The sequence below is a fragment of the Nesoenas mayeri genome, assembly GCF_963082525.1.
Source record: "Nesoenas mayeri genome assembly, chromosome: 4".
Classification (NCBI taxonomy): domain Eukaryota; kingdom Metazoa; phylum Chordata; class Aves; order Columbiformes; family Columbidae; genus Nesoenas; species Nesoenas mayeri.
Window position 1 is genome coordinate 50654944 of NC_137540.1, and position 17704 is coordinate 50672647.

A 17704-nucleotide genomic window follows, 5' to 3' on the forward strand; every position below is an offset into this window, starting at 1 on the left:
CCTTTAGCAAACCTATGCCCCACTGGCTTTTTTCCCGATTTTTGTATGGTGTGCACTGAACATCTCCAGCCCTCTGAAAACATAACATGGTTGGCAAAGCTACCGCAATGGTGTCCCCCGCCTCGAGTCAGCAACTTTGAACATCTGGTGAGATATGGAAAATGCACATTTGAAGTGCAAAAGATGCAGTGTGAGTGGTATCCCAAATACTGGGAAACTGTAAATCTGAATGACAGAAGAATTGGATTCCAGCTTCTGTTCAATTGAATATTATAATAGAAATCAATTAAGCAAAGTGAAAAAGCTTCACCAGCAAAGGCTCAAGTGCTCGGCAGCCAGATGGCAGAGAGCTTAGTGCAGCAGGTGAGAGGCTGAGCCTCCACGCCAAGAGCCAGAGTAGGAGGACTCAGGAACCTGAGGACGACAGGATGAATTTCACATGAAGCAAAGCGTTTAAAACTCTTGAGTTCACAGTGCTGTGCCTGGTCTGCTGTGAATGCTGCCTAAGGCAGAGAATTACTCTCTCTGCTGCCTCTGGCGTGCCCCCATGACAGCATGGCAGGGCCTTGTCAACACCATGACTGCTGGTGGTGGTAACATGCATTAGAAGAGCTACCTAATGGACATTTAAGGTACTAGTAATCATGTTACAGCTAATCTATTGCTTTAGTGAAGGTTTACCTCTTATTTCCATATCTTCTCCTATAACATACCTAATGTTAGACATACTAGACAGTACTCTAGACAGCATTATTAAATAAATATTCGGGATTTATGTTATGGATTCTGAAACCCTATTTAAGTGACTATTGTATCACTTTCATGCTAGGTTGTTTTGGGGATTTTTTTTGTATGAAGGATTTTGTCTTTACTATAACATATAAATGCTGTTCTTCCCCCAGCTACAAATGAGAGAAAGCAGTGGTGCCCATGTTTTTCCAGTGCAAGCAGATTACAGATGAAGCAGCTTACTGACACCCTTGCCTCAAGGATATGGAGAGCGCAGCTCCCAATCCCCCACTTGAGGTCCTCTCTGGGGCCAGCACCTCTGCAGCTGTAGGGCAGCACAGTTCCAAGTCCCAAAGCCGGGTATGGAGAGTCCCCTGAGCCAGTGACCCTGAGTCTGGTGACTGTGTCTGACACGACATTCCACTTAAAGAGGAAATTTTTAATTTTATAAATGTATTTTTATACCGCTTTTTTATGTGTGCACATGAAATAGGCAAACACACTCCACTGTATCAAGCCTTTCCCTGTGTGCTGACGTAACAGCTGTGATCACAATTACGCGGTTTCTCTCACATGTGTAACCTCACAGTAAGGTAACAATTGGTTTTACTTCTACCACAGCTGTAGCTCCAAATGGAAGCAATGTCACACAGTCCAGCAGATGTGTTTCTTTCTAGCTGTACTAATAAAAATTTACATTTTCCAAGTAACTTCTCTGTTGAAAATGTGTTTTAATCTGTAGAGACAGAGACTCAACAATATGGAAGTAGGAGTTATAACTTTAGCAATAATGCCTAAAAGTAGACTTAGAAAGGTTTTTGCATATCCTTATCTAGCCTGTTCAAGCAGCCCCGACAGCCCTCTTAGCACTGGAACACTTGTGGAGGTTCTGGCACTACCACCACTGCACATACTGCACCACACATACTTTATTCTGCACGTATGCTTCCAATACAGAATATTACCAAGAATACCACTGCCAACAACTACTCTGCACTGAAAAAATGTGAAAAACTAAAGCTGAAATCAAATCTGCCTGAACACATTTTATTCTATGGGTTTCCTCAGGAATACACTTAGTTTGAAATAACCATCTCCTTTTAACTGGTACGCAGCATTTCAACATGTACATATGCTGAAATCAAAATAATAAGCATGCAAGGAACTTAAAATAGTAAAAAATTGTCTTTTTACTGCAGTCCACAGTAAGGTATCCAGGACTACAAGAATAAACCAGGAAGAAGCAATACAAAAAACCATACTGAAATTCAGCTATGAGAATGTTCTGAACAGTCACCTTCACCTCCAGAACACGTCCATGGTCTCTGCAGAGAGCGAGGGCGGCTCTGAGCAGCGGGAGCACCGGGGGCTCCGCCTCGGCGGGTCCTCGGCCTCGTGCCACAGCCAGCGGGGCTGAGGGAGGAACCACAGCTTGGGTCAAACGTTCCGCTCAAACTGGTACGGAGCAAAGCTCGCTGTGCTGCGAAAACACTCGCTCAATAAAGGCTGTGCCTGACTGCCACCTGCACATGTTTGGACCAGGTGCAGCTGCTGTGAAACACATAATAAAAAAGAGAATGTATTTTTTCTGTCAATCAAATATTGCACATCAATAAGTGAGTTAAAGCTGCTCCAGGTGTCACTACAAAGTTTGAGGGAGTTGAAGGTGATTTTGTTTGATTTAAACTAACAATCAAAAGTGTCAATGCTGTGTTTTCTTTCAAGACATCTGGAAGGCACCTGTGATATCTCAAAAAGCTTGTTTTCAAAGGGGAAAAGTCAGGTCATGCTGTGCCTAAGCATATTCCTAATAAAAGAAACATTTAACTGTTGAGAAGCAAAGGGAGAGCGATTCGCTTGCACCCTTTGTTTGGTACGTTAGCTACGGACAATTAACATTTTAAAGTTTTTATTACAAACTCAATACCCTCATCTCCCCTTCAGTAAAAACCAGCAAGTGTTCACAGCAGATAGGCCTTAGCTATGTTTGCTGTTTGACCTCACCCACCCCCCAAAGTAAAAGATCAGGTGTTACACAACAGATAATTTAATCACTTAGACTGCTTGTTGAAGTAATCTAAAAGAACACAACCTATTGTGAATAATTTTAGGCACCACGTGCCATAAGTGAAACAACAAGAAAAAAAAAAACAACAACTGAGTGTGTGTGTTATTTTCTACCACTTGAAGTGGTACAAAAGTACTTACAATCAGTGGTATCAGCACAGAGGAACTTCTACAATAACCTCAAATCTCAAGGCAACCCACAGGGCCTGGTGCTTTTGAGACCCAGATGAAATCATCCTTCATCCAATTTAGGAATCCATCCTGACAGCGTCACCACACTAAGCAGTGAGTAGTGGTGTGACCAGGCTTGGAAAAAGCCATGTAACAGCAACTGAAGAGTCCCAGAGGCACCACACAGCAGCTGCCCCAGGTCTAACAGGTGAGTGCCACTCGTGTTTCTTCATGTAGTTATTTTGATGCCACAGTTTCATTGGCAGAGGATTTTGGAAGATCTTAACTCCGAATGCTTACAGCTCTGGTATGATACATGCGTCAACTCCTGACACTAAATGATCAGCCACCTGCCAAATCCATTGGGAGGTTCTGCTCCTGTGGCAGAGGCAACAAAAGTGCAGGTCAGAGGTCAGTGCTGTCCCCACAACTCCTTTTCACAGTCACAGGAAGGGGAGAGAGCTGTGCCCAGCACTCCCTCAGGTTCACTGCCGCAAGTCCCAGAGCTCCCCCAGGAGAGCAATATCTACCTCAGCCACAGAACCACAACAAAATAATCAGTTCTCGGTGGCCACAAGTGAAGAGATGCAACAGATTTAAGGTGCAAAAGAAACATTCAGGTGAGACAATAGAAACAAAACCAATAATTGACTTTGAGGGCAGGAAGGCAGTGGCCTGGCCTGCTCCTCTGGAGCTCTTTACAACAGGAGAACATCTGCTAGGAACGGTAAGGGCAGAACTGAGACTGTCTGGGGCTGTGGAACAGAGCAGACAACTTCACTGAGTTCCGGCAAGTCTGTTCCTGTAGGATTCTGCCCTTGTACCAGCTGATGTCCCTGCACAACCTCCTGACTGTTCTGCATCTTCTTGGACACCTCGCAGTTCCCATGGCTTGTAGAGAAAGCTGAGATGTTCCACTCAGGACACCTGGAGTCCGCTCCTGCCAAGGCGGCCTCCCCGCCACAGCGAGAGGGATGCTATGGACAAACCATCTGAAAATCGTAACTGAAAAACCACATGGTCGACATGATCTCTCAGGATTTGAATGTCTGCCATCACTTCAAAGGGCCCCATTAATCCTATGTTAGAACTTACTAAAAATATTTTGTCATGTGTTGAACCAATAATTAAAAAAAAAAAAGCAGAAATGGCTGTCATCGCTGGCTCCTTCCACTGTTTTTCTTCTACAGGCTGAACAAAAAGGATATTTTTCTCCTCAGCAACACTAGGGATGGAGTCAGACCTAATTACGTTCTACCTTTGGAAAACAGAACCATTTTAAAATGTCAGTAACACGTGGTGACCTGCCTTTGAACCAACTTAGCATGCCCCCAATATCTGCCCTGCACAGCAGCAGCTGTCTCAGACCTCACAGCATTTGTTTAAATTCTTCCAAAGATCTTAAAAGGTGTGGAATATGTAATGTTGATCATTGACATGGAAAGCTCACGGTTCCATTAAAAAGCAGAACCTTGGCACCAAACATGGTGCTGAAAAATAAACACACAAATCTTGGCAATTTGAAAGCAGAAAGTTTTAGAAAGAAAAAGAACCAAAAATGGGCTCAATGCTAAGAATTCATTAGCAGCTGCAGTTTGAAGAAACTGTTTATTTCAACAGGTGCTAGTGGATACAAATGATTTCCTAAGTTCTTCCATAAATTGGCCATGTAACTTTTTGGGGAGGGAGACAAAAAGGAAGCAATGTTTTAGACAGTCTGGAATCCAGAAGTGGCACACACACCTCAGTCACCTTTTGCACAGCATGCAGAGCAGTGGCACAGTGGCAGAGGCAGGACACCTCCAGCACAGACTAGCGACAGAGCTCAAAGCTGGGACATGTCACCAGCTACAGCTTCTTTGGAGCAGCCTTTATAGATACCTAAGCTGTTTATTATAAAAGCCTGGAGGAATGTAAAAACATCTGAGAGTGAAGAAGAGTAATGTCACCAGCTAGAAGCTGCTATTTGTAAGAGATGACGTGAAGACAGACTGGAGCTACTCACTGCCACTGGCAGACCACTCTGCGCTGCAGGCGTGAGGCAGAGTTTAGAGAAAAGTCAGGCAGCCAACATCTGAGTTGTATGAGGAGGAACACAAGTCCAGTCAGTGGCAAAATACATGAACTAGAACATGGAGACAAAGAGAAAGGATGTAGCAGGAGGATGAACTATCACGAAGAACAAAAGGCTGCGCTAAATTTGCTCTTTTTGTGGAAGAGGAAGATGAGGGGGACACATGACACCTATGTCTCATCTGGGCCACTCTTCTAATGGTTAAAACAATTACTGTATGCACACTCTGGAGGAGTTTTGCGAGAAGCCAACCAGTAACACTAGATCCCAGCCCTTCCGCTTACTTCATACTTCAGCAAGTGGTGAATCCCAGGGAACTGCAGGATTTCAGGACAGCAGTGCAAGGGAGCAGGTTGGCTTACCTGAATGGGTCCTGAAAATCTGTATTCATGCAAAGCCCCGTCCATAACACCATGAGGCATTATGTAATGTTTCATACAAGAAATAAGCTGTATGCAAAGACAGTTGTGTGAAAAAATATAACAAAACAACCCAGTCATTTAGATCTTGAACATCTTAATAAATTATTGAAAAAGCTTTATAAACAAAAAAGCCTTTAAGGAAATGTGTGCATCATCTACTTTGGGTGAAGAAAACAAAACCACAACATAGTATAAATCAGCAGTTATTAGTCTTGGGTTTAAAAAAGTTAGCATTCCATCTTTGCAAAACACATTAAAGCATCTTCACATAAAACAGAATTCAAACCTGCTTCATGTACTAGAGAAACAGCACTGCTGCCCTCTTCAGAGGCACACACAGAGACTTCAGCATGTGAGGTATTACTGGTAAATGTGTCTGAATTAGTTTCCTTTGATGAATTCAGAAAAATGGTCTTTTCAGAGTTCAGGCTGTATATATTCCAGACTTATCCTGAATATCTGGTACGATGGAGGTGTCTTCTATTAACTCATCTCTAGAATAGGCCTGAAAAGGCATTTTGGATGTTGGCAAAACACTGGCAATGCTTTCTTCCTCTGACATAGCACCTGTGGCTGAGCTGGAAGCCCCAGAAGTAGCCTGGGACTCCACTCTAGAGCTTACAGCACAGTCCTCGTTCCATCTCTTAATTGCTTCCCTCTGCTCCCGGGGGCTCAGTCTGTCGAGGTGCTTGGCTCTCAACACCGGAGACGGAAACAATGTTCCTTGGAGAACTCTCAGCAAATATCTACAAAATAAACACAGTTTCAAGTAAGCTGTTTACAAGCAGACTCAAAATTGTTTCCAGCAACACTAAAGGAAACCAAACAGCGTTCAAGTAACTCTGAGGCTGCAGCAGCCCCTGAAACAGTTTTTGCTGGTGCTGTTTTGTGAACATAAACTCTGCACCAGAACTTGTTTTAAAACTGGCATTTTCAAAGACAGATACTGATCTCGGGTGCTGCGATTTTCCTGTCCTGAACATGGTTCCCTACAGACAGGCTACTGCAGCCATGTGCATTTCTAACTTCAACCAAGGGCCGGGATCCCAACTACACTGAAAGCAGAACTTTCTGTATATAGGGTTAGGCACCATAAAAAAAGGCATCAAAATCAGTGCTCAATTTTGACTTCAGGCACGAAGGTGCAGAGCACCCTTCAGCTTCACAGTACCTGCTGAGTGGTGGCTTTTCAGCACCTTACAAAGGATTATGTCACAACAAGCAAGGGAAGAAACCTACGTGTGTCAGCAGTGGCTCCACAATAGGCACTTCTACTTGAAATCACAGAAGAAGAAAAGCTTGAATTAGCCACAACAGCTATAAAACTTCTGAGGTACTGGCACAGGGAGAATGCAAATGACAAAGAATTTCACTGGTAAGTCTAATACTTCACATTTAATTCACAATGAAAAACACTGTGTCTTCAAAGCTGAACACCTGTACACTGGAAGCAGCCACCAAGCTGAAAGCCTTCTCCCCCCTAGGCTCTCTATAGCCCCGCCAAAAGGTCCTAGAAGAACATTTATTTATTTGTCATGTAAGGGGGATTTGCTGCATGTGAAAGAAAAGGCTCTACTGTGGCCTCCTGAAGCCAAGCTGAAGAGCAGGTATGGGGAGGGAAGAGCACACGTTTCTGGCACATCACGGTTTGTCCTTCTGCTGAAATGAACTGTGAACCAAAGCTGTCAGTCATGATCTCAGGTGGATGCAGCAAAGCCCTGGCTGACACGCTCAAGACACAGACAGGGACATCTTCAAAGGGGACTCAGGGATGTGGTGGCTATTGCAGGCACCTACGGCCACAGCTCTGCCAGCTGTCCTGCCAGCAGCACTGACAACTTGTGCAGCACCTGATCCAGAAAGTGCGCTCAGATATAAATGCCTAACAACATGAAATGACATCAGGTGAGGAGGAAAGGGCAATTATTCTCCCCAGCACTTCTCTCAGTATCTGTCCGTGCAATTCAGTTTCAAGTTCCATTCTTTCTGAGATTATATGAGAGGTAAAGAAAGAGACATATCACAGAAGAATTAATAAATGAGCACTGGAGGCACTTTGCTAATAGGCTGCAGCGTTGAGTTCATGTTCAGCCAGTGAAGGGCTGAGAGTCTGAGGAACTCTTCTTCACTGGTTTTCACACCTCATGTTTTCCTCTGTTGGCTGCTCAGGTGCCTCCGGGCTCAGGGTGCGGGTGTCTGGGAGCTCCCCCAACACTCCTGCCCTTCCCCAACCTGGAGCTCTGACTTCTCCAGTGAGGCAAAACACGTAGACACTGGGCATGATAAAAACACAACTCAGGACCCCTTGTGAAGCTAGTCAGTGTGTTTCCACCCCACAAAGAAGCCTGTACATGATTCTTCATTCTAAATATTCATGTATATATTCATGACATAAATTTCAAACAGAAAATGGTTTCACAAATACAGACTAAGCACAGTACTTCTTCGTATAGTACATGTTCAACTTTGATCACTTATTTAACTGATTTGTATAAATTATAAACTGCGTAGTTACAAAGATTACAGGTTTTTTTTCCCCCTCCAAAGACAGTATTTAATATAATACAAATCACAAAAGACATTTTCCTAACAACAACAATTTGCAATGATGAAACAGAAACGCACCTGGGTAGCAGAGCAACACAAGTAGTCAGGAGGCAAACTAAGTAAAACACTGGGTCCGTCATGTGCTTTTCCATGATCCAATATGGATTTGACGGGGGGTTGTGGGCTGCCCCAAAAGCCAGAGCGAAGATAAAGTAAAGCAGGATGCTGCCAACTAGAACTACTGCATGTATCCAAGTCTATAATTCAGAAAAGGAAAGAAATCAGATTTAAGCTGTAAACTGGAAGACCTGCAACACCTGTATGTGTGTACACATGCAATCAACATGCACACGCTCTTCCTCCAAGGACACCTGTTCAATGTAATAGATAGATCTGTTCAGAGAATACTCCTAATTTTATACAAAACATTCCAGGAAGAATGGAGATTTCTTCCTTCAGTTCATAGGCAACCCAGCCATATAATTTTTCTATGCTACTAAATGCAGAGCTTTCAATTCCTTTGTGAAAGGCTTTTTTTTTGCCATTTGCCTCAGATGAGCACTTCATGCTCTGGCAGCAGAGGAAGCCTTCTCAAGCAAATTGAAGCAAGAGCTTCGCATGATGCCACCCTTATAGAACTTGCTTGAGACATTAATTAACTGTCCTACATTGGAGTTTCCCATAATTTTATACCTGAACAGCTATAATAGTTACTATGGAAATAACACTGTCACTGGTCTGACAGCTTGCTAACCTTCAACAATGCCAAATAAAATCCACTGGAGTACTGCTTTCCTGTTCGGAGTGGGGATACACTCATGCTACCCATATATTCTCAAAGAAGACATTTTTATCTCTGCTGCTGCCACACTCCCAAAAGAACAATGAAAAGACTGAACCACAACTTGAAATTTCACCCATTATGAAACAATTCTAAAAAGCATTTTTCAAAAAAAGTCAGAGAAAAAATAAACCAAATTAAACTGTGCCCTTCTACCATAAATATTATTGTATTTTTTTTTTAATTATGCAAAATAGCCAGGTATTACCCTTGTAAGGGCTGTATAAACGTAATCAAGCTAATGCAGATGTTTTAGCTTGTGCAGACTTAATTAAAAACTGGAATAGCATTTCCGTAGCAAAACGTATCTCCAACTTGTTTATTCTGGGCACAGAGCAGATCGGCAGTTCCAAGAATTCCAAATCAACAGTTCACATTGTTGTGTTTGAGATGCAGGCTTGAGGAACTAATGAAGGCTCCACAGATCACTGGTTGGTTTTATCATTTGCAAAACTAAACGGCCATCCCCAAAACCACTAAAGAGGCAAGATCCTTTCGCTATTTACAAATAATTCTGAGGCCGTTTTGTTAATTTTAGTCATATAAGTAATTCTACTGGCTCCAATGGCAGGTGCATTAAAGAGAGCTCATGTGACCACGTAAACAAACTCTTCAGTTTTTGTCCCTTTTATACTTATTATGTTTTGCATATCAGGCTATTTCTTCCATTTAATTGTAATGAAAGCTGTATGCACATACTCTGTTAGGAACACACTCTTCTGGAAACAAAGTACTCACCACAGATTTGCACTCAATGAGAAGGTGGAACAGTATTATGAAGAGCGCTGCTGTGTTTATAGGGTTTCCAAAAGAAAAAATGTCTATGTCTGAGCCGTAGTAAGTCTGTAAAGGAAGGCAGAGGTCAGTATAGTATATTATTTACCTATAGTCCTAATACACAAAACGGTATGAATAGTTTCAATATCATACATATTTGCAGGCACACAGTTCAGCTCAGTTTCAATGAAGATTTTGTTAGTACACATTTACATACAAGAAAGTAAAATTAAATACTTCATTTTATTCTCTAATTTGCCTGGGGTTTTTGTATAGCAAAATGTATAAAGGTATTTCATATTCAGCACTTACAAAGTAAGGCACAAAAAAGCAAACGAGACTTTGGTAAAAAGCATCCAGCAAGGTTAGCCAGAATGTTGAAGGCAAGTAAGCCTGTAAGAAAAAAAAAACAAATGGCATTGAAACAAATTGAACAAATTGCTGCATCCTTAAATAGCATTAATTTGGATCTGAGGAAAGATTATCTGCAGAAGTAATTCCAGTTAAGTTTCCCAATGAAGAGCCATCTTTTGCATTATGATAATAAGAATCAAGAGCTCACTGCACATATGCAGGTAACTGCTAGTATTTAACCAGCAGCCGGATCTGGGAACTGCGACCTTACAGCTGTTTCTGCCAGAACAGACATACCAGAGCCTTCCCTGAGTACTAAGGAAGGGAGAGGGCTAGGGAACAGTGCATTACTCCAGCAGCTCACCATCACTGAATGCCAAGTCCCACTTCCTTCTGCCTCCACTCCCTTCTTGTTGGCACCTGTGCTTCTGCCACTTCATTTATGCTGGTTGACTCCTCGGTGAGCTAACTTACCCCACTGAATGTGAGAAATCAATTCACAATTCTGCTTGAATAACACGTTGCTCTTTTAGTGAGTTAAATCAGCTCCTGGAAGGATCTCATCGAAAAACCGAGCTGCCACAAGGAAAATAGCTCAACTATGTGGGTGGAAACAGGAAAGGGAAGAAAATAAGGGAGAAGAGGAGAAGGAATGAGCCTTCCTCGCTCAAGTGGCAGCAAGCTGCTGGGGCAGCTCAATCGCTTATGAAATCACAGCTGCACATGCCCTGGCTCTGATATATCCCATTCCTCCAGGCACTAAATGGAAACAACCAGGTGGGCAGTCCAGTCACCCACAACTTCCTCTACAATTAGTGGGTTTTGCCAAAAAGCGATTCATCCCTTTCAAAAACTGAGCTGCTCTCTGGAGGTGGTGTGGGAAATCTTCTTATTTGCCTGTCAGGGAAATGCTTTAAACTACTGAAGATGAATCCAAGTTACTGTCTGTTTTTATGGCTTCTACAGAGCTGTGCACTTGTCATGGTGCCATATTGTGATACTACATCTTTTAAAGCATTTATCTGTCTTCTATACTGCACTTAATTCAAAGCAATCATTTCACAGGTCTTCCATGTAAGAAAGGAAATTACATCCTACTTAACAACTCCAACCACAGAGCAAGGACACAAGAGGAAAAACAAACAAACAAACAAACAAAAACAAACAAAAAACCAAACCAACAAACAAAAAACACAACAAAACCAACCAAACAAAACCCCAAACCCAAAACTATTCTGTAATGTAGGAGTTCTGATTTGTTGCCTCAAAACATTCACCTCAGCTCAGGTCACCATACACATCCTGAAGATCAAAACAAAGGGCCAAATCCTGTAACATTTACTTGGTCAAAACTCTCTATATTGACAAAGCATCAATCTACTCCAGCCTGTCCAGAGGCTCAGATCAGTCCAGAAGAGTACTTAGTTTTGCAAAAATATTGTAAACTAAGCAATATAAAATATTTAGAGGGTATGAAAAAAGAAATGTAGAAGTCCACAAACGAAAATAATCAAATTGCCCCATCATCACTGTATATATCTTTTCCTTTCTAAACTAGACTTAGACTTCTGCCAGCTTAAACAGATGAGACTGCACAGCCACTACACAACATGTTGTAGCTCTTTTTTTTTTTTAAATATTTGTTAGAATAGAACAGAAGAAGATATTTCAGTTGGAAGGCACCTACAATGATAACCTAGTCCAACTGTCTGACCAGTTTAGGGCTGATCAGAAGTTAAAGTCTGTTATTAAGGGCTTTGTCCAAATGCATCTTACACAATGACAGGCTTGGGACATCGACCACCTCTCCAGAAAACTTGTTCCAGTGCTTGACCACCCTCTCTGTAAATAAATGCTTTCTAAAGTCCAGTCTAGTATTGAAAGGCTACGATCATAAAGAAAATGGTGAGTTTTAGGTGAATCACATGCTCATTGTTTCCTCTCTCTCTAGGCTGCTAGTATCTATTCCATCTTGGGCTCAGAATGTCACTGCCTTTAATTGTCATGATAAAAATATTACCTTAATTAAGCGTGAAATTAAAAAAAAAAGTTAAAATTATGCTAGAATTCATGCTAAGCAAAGCAGAAACCACGAAAAAGCTTACTGATTTCTACAATTTTTATTTAGAAATTACTCTGTGCTCCCTGTGATTTTCTGTGCTAAATGTTTGGACAGAACTTACTTACAGAGCAGATATGATGTGTAGTGTTTTCAGATGGGACAAAAGTGCTACCAGCAAATTTCAGAACATACACATAAAGGAAAAAGAACAGTGAATGGCAGAACCTTATTGAGGATTATTTGAAAGGAATCTGCTCTTGTTCATATCCATTCCTCATTACTTTGGCAGTTGAGACCCTCATATGACAGAGAAAAAACAGTATCTAGTGCCCTTATCTTTAAAAGCAAGCCCAGATGCTCGAAAGAAACCCATTTTGAGGAAGCATGTTGACATTTGAGGCAGTGAACAAAATGAACATGCTGGTAATGATGTTTACCTAGTACACTGCTTCACTTGAAGTCCTTAATTTCTCTCATCAGCCAAATATCTTATAAGATTTGGTGCATGGCTGAAAAGAGCCTACAAAAAATCTTGAAGAAACAGCTTTTATTTGTGGACATACATTTGTGCACAGGCCTAGGTATTTTTCCAATAAAGTAAGTGGTTTTAAACTTCATGTTTGCCTGATGTGAACCATGAAGGAAAGACAGACAGAAATGGCTCAAATGCTGACCATTTCAATTTACTTCAGGCCAAGCATTCTTTAACCTACCACAGATTTCTGGCTCATCATGTACAGCTGTGGGAGCTGCATAAGTATCTCCGCAGACACGTCTTTGTCCAAGACACCATAAATGATGGGTGGCACCGATGTGAAAAGGAGATTGAAAAGAATCAAGATCCAATAGTCAGTCATTGACGTGCCTGAAAACCCACAGAAGAACTGGTACCAGAACAGGAGGTTCACGTAGGCCTGAAAAGTCAAACATGACAGCATAAAATGTTACATATGTAGGCAAGCGTTTTGAAAGCCAGGAAGAACACACACAGAGATTTGGTCTGGTTACAGTAATCTGTAGAAAATGAAGCATAAATGTTGTGGGGTTCAGGCCAATTCCACACTTTAAAATTACATTTGACTAACACACAGCTTTACATCTCAAGACTGGACATGACTTGTTTAAATTAGTCATGCTGCTACCCATTAGTAATGCTCATTATCCACTGTTAAATCAAATCAGACAATGGCTTTGTGTGGGAAATTCAATTCAAGAAATAAGAGTCTCTGGTTTCTGCAGACACAAATGGGAAACCGAATTGTCTGACATATGCTTTTTGTGTCTTTTTGAACCCATTCAGAATAGAAACTAAAAAAGAACATAAAGCCCCACTAAACCCTTCAGCCCACTCAAATAAGCAAACTGATCTCCCAGGGGTGGAACAGCTACATACCACATTCTTGTAGAAGAAGTAAAGCACCATGTTGGTAAGTCTGGTATAGCACCAGTGGCCATGGACAAGCAGCAGCTTCCTGAGGTGTCTAAACTGAGAGACTGCAAAGTCACTTGCCATCACAGCCTGCAATGCACGTGAAGGAAAGGATACGTCATACCCAAACTGTTAAAGATAAGCTTCAGATATTGCCAAGTGAGCAACAACACAACTGCACAGAAATTACTGATGCTTAGGCTGCTTGTTTCTTGGCAGGACATGAGCTACAGGGAGTTCTGAGAGGCAGCAAGCTCTGTTGTTTGGAGTTTGAACCCCTGCAGCATTCAGCTGCTGATTACTCCTGGGAGGGTGCTGAGGCCTGGGTGTGAGCTCAGGCTGCAAACCCTTGCTTACGTGCGCTAATGGACTGTGGAGCCAGTGGGCCTCCAGGGTAAACTCCGAACCAATTTAAAAAGCAATCTGATGTCACTTGCAGCTGTCTGTACACGCTACCTGCATGCCTTCTTGGCCCATTATTCCCACACCAGTATCAGCCACCTGGATCATACTGACATCATTGGCACCGTCACCTACAGAGAGAAGGAAAGAGGAAAAAATCAAAACTAACCCCTCTTATTTGGAATGCCACCTGGAGGCAGGTTTGCTGGCTATCACATCACCATGGAGGTGGCAGGAAAGGACAAATATACAAGAACACCAGAGAGTTCAGTGAAAAACATTTCTATGGCCAATAGTGCAGCCTATGAAAAACCCTAGAGAAAGCAGGATTAGTAAGCACAAGGCTTGACTGAACTGAGCTATGTCCTCCAAATGGCTATTAGCTGTTTCTTTTCTCAGAATTTAGTTGGCATGCTGGAACATGCTGGAATATTAGTTGGAATTTAGTTGGCATGCTAGAATAGGGCTGTTTTAAATCACCCAGTCATCTTCTCTCCCCCTCCCTATTCTGTGGGGTTGTGATGGAGAATGACAAGGAAAATCCCCTTACTTGCTCCTTTGGACATGTTCCGTAACACTGTGCGTGACTGCTGCTGTTCTTGTTGTTTTAGATTACCATGAGCAAGTTTATGGACTAAATTTGCTAGTTTAGAAGACTAACATCATCTTACGCAAGAGCCAACTACAAGTCAAAGGATTATCTTCCTTGTAAATTAATTCTTCTGACAGACATTAACAAAAATATAGAAGAAACTGGCTTCTGCTTCTTTTCAGAGAAAAGAAGACAACCACAGGACTCACCGACAGCCAATGTCATTGCCTTCAGCTTATTTCGCACCAGTCTGACCAGGACGCTCTTCTGCAGCGGTGTGGCTCGGCAGCAGACGACTGCCCGACATTTTTCTGTGAGTTCCAAGAAAATATTCTGTAGGCTGTCATGGAGGACATGCTCCAAAGTCCTTCCATCAATAACCAGGCCGGCACTGAACCCTGGAGTTTGGGTGGGGGGACTTGCAGAGACATTCCCAAGTTCCTGACTGGGTTTTTTTTTGGCAGAAGTATTCTTCTGGATGCCTTCTAAAATTTTGCTCATCACCAAGGCACAGGCATCCTGATTAACCACAAGAGAAAGGTAATTTATTAAGTACTGTTTGTGTTCTGGTTCCCTTTATCAATTTATAAAATACATATGGAAAATACATCAAAGGGTGCCCTTGTGTAGCATTTCACTTGAATCCAGAAAGGCTCAGACATGAGGCTGAATAACCCTTTAAAATCACAAAGGGCCTGTGATTTAACTTTGCTGGAGTAGATTGGCTTGGGTATTGTACTAGGTGAAGGGAAAAACTGAAGCAAATCAGAAAATGTCCATAGACTGGCAGAAAAAACAACCATTAAGGATTCCGTAATCTAAATACAGCTTTGATAAAAGACTTTTGCTCTCTACATTTCTTTTGTCTGGCATGCAAAGCCAAAAGTGCATTTCAAATCAGATTATAGGTGAGCTGCAATGAATTACTGAAGAACTGGCCTTGTGGAATTTTTTATGTTGTCAGAATATATAAGATGCCCAAAAGATTCTTGATATCGATATATGTAATGTGCGTGCTGAATAGAATAAAATGCATATTCTTAAATCTTACTCATTAGTTTACTTTGAAATGCAACACTATTGAATCCTGTCTCACTTTTTATTTCAAAGCCCAGTTAGAGGGAGGAAGAGCACTTGTGCAAAAGGGCCTCAGTTCTCACTATGAAGACACTTGTTCCCCAGTAGGAAAAAAGGAAGGAAAAAAGTGTTAGCAAAAATCAAACCCCAAAATTTCCTCAAACACAGCTGGACTAAAAATCTTTTCTTTTTCACTTTATTTTCCCCACAGCTACCACTTGCCACACAGTCTGTTATGGCAGATACAAACTGAATTTCTAAAGTAACATATAAGTGGAGAAAAAAAGAAAAACAAAAGGTCTTAGAAAAATCCTCCACTTCTTTAAAGAAGTCTCAGATTTCATGACTCTGCCCTGAGGAGAGACATTTCATACACTGACTTTACCAGTTACAGTTTGTAATTTTTATATTAAGAAACCAAAAACTGATAAAAATCAATATTTGGAAACAGCTGGTTACAAGCATCCACAAGAGGACGTGACAGTCAAGTAAAATTGAACTCGCCACACTTAACACAGCATTTTTAACCACTCTTTATCACATGATCCAGTTACTGGGTGGTGGGAAGAGGGTGGCTTTTGCTCTGATAAAATTGTTGGCAGATTTGTTTCCTTGAATAGTGTGCAATGTACTTTTATGAGACAATTCTTTGTACATTTATGCAAGACAAGCAGGGCTGAGGGAATATATTACGCAAAGCAGCACAAAACTTAATTCAATAGAATCTGCATGACAATAATTGTTACATTGCTAATATGCTATAACTGCCATTTGAAATCTCTAGTAACATGTGAAGAATGTAAAATCTCTAACCTACCACAAAGAGGAGTGAAGCAGTGTATTCAATTAATGAACCATCATTTAGACTGTATATAAAGAAAAAGATGTTACATAGATATAAAGGATTTCATATTTTACACGCAGAGAACATTTTATTTTTCTGTATTACCCTGTGATATAGTCTGACTGATTTTTTCAGCAGAGAAAAAGAAAATAAATTGAAGAAAAGTGTAATTTTACACTTACTCTACTCTGTGATTTGAGAGTGTAGATTCTATCATCTGGTTCCAGCAGTTTACAAGCATAGGCAATGTTGACAGCCGTCTCTCTCTTGTCACCTGTCAGCATCCATATTTTTATTCCCGCTTTCCGTAACGCCTGTATTGTGTCTGGAACACCCTCCTGCAGGCGATCTTCTATGCCGGTGGCACCTTAATTTAGACAAGCAGAAGGATTAGTGCTGCTGTATTTCCAAAACCAAAACGCTGCAAGAGTGACAGGATATGATCGTCCTCTGTGTGTATCCACAACCCAAACCAGAGACCCTACTGCGACATGCTTGGGAATTCCTCCCTTCCACATCTTTCTATCCCAGACTGTTGACACATCCCCTTGTTACAGACTCAGGGGTCTCCAACGCTTCACGAGACCCTTTTAAACCAACTTTTCTCATTCTCACGGTTGTTTCACCCCATATTGCCTTGATCTCAAGGCCCACTCTCAACTCTGCTCCAGGCTGAATTCCCTGTAGCTCTTGTCTCAAGCCCTCGCATCTTCCACATCAAAATCCCCTTTTCGTGTATCATATTTTTGCATACTGCTGCAAAGACCTGCCATTCATCATGAGGTTTCTCAACTGCTCATCACTGCAGTACCTTCTGTCCCAGATCCTTTGAATTCATAGCATTAAACTCTGTGTTTTGTGGTTCCTCCTGCCCACACTGCCAACCAGCCCTTAATTGGTTATAGAAAGAATTTCAACAAAAAATAGAGACTTTAACAGAGACATCCTCTTTTCTGGTGTGCACAGCAGGCAGAACCTTGTCCCTAAAACCAGCTCACAAAATCTTCTGTTCTGGTAACAGTGAGGTAACAAAACATCAGTATAAAGCAGAACCATCTCTGAAAAGCTGCAGTGCCAGAGATTTATCATGGAACAGGAGATTTTCATGGCTTTCTCACAATAGAAATGCTACTAAATTATAACCAGGAGATATGCTTTGGCTTGTGGTATTCTCAGGGTATGGGAGTTTCTCAAAAAGAAACTTCAGCCAGCTGCAGCTAGGTTCGTTCTGAAAGACAAGCAATACAAAAATTCAAAGCAAAGTTTTAACTCCTAGCATGTTTCTAGTACAGGATTCCACCCAGCAACTTGTATAT

At 41.6% G+C, this 17704-nt stretch overlaps 1 protein-coding gene across 1 annotated transcript in view; it reads right to left on the reverse strand.

Moving 5' to 3' along the window:
- Positions 1-5887: 5887 nt before the first annotated feature.
- The window catches only part of ATP10D (ATPase phospholipid transporting 10D (putative)), a gene marked incomplete at both ends in the record, with an annotated part of 35293 nt that continues 23476 nt past the window's right edge, over positions 5888-17704 (reverse strand). The window contains 7 exons of the mRNA XM_080343859.1: positions 5888-6209; positions 8089-8267; positions 12758-12958; positions 13438-13563; positions 13930-14006; positions 14677-14986; positions 16571-16755. Coding sequence (XP_080199985.1) covers positions 5888-6209; positions 8089-8267; positions 12758-12958; positions 13438-13563; positions 13930-14006; positions 14677-14986; positions 16571-16755 — 1400 coding nt within the window. The remainder of the gene's footprint in view (positions 6210-8088; positions 8268-12757; positions 12959-13437; positions 13564-13929; positions 14007-14676; positions 14987-16570; positions 16756-17704) is intronic.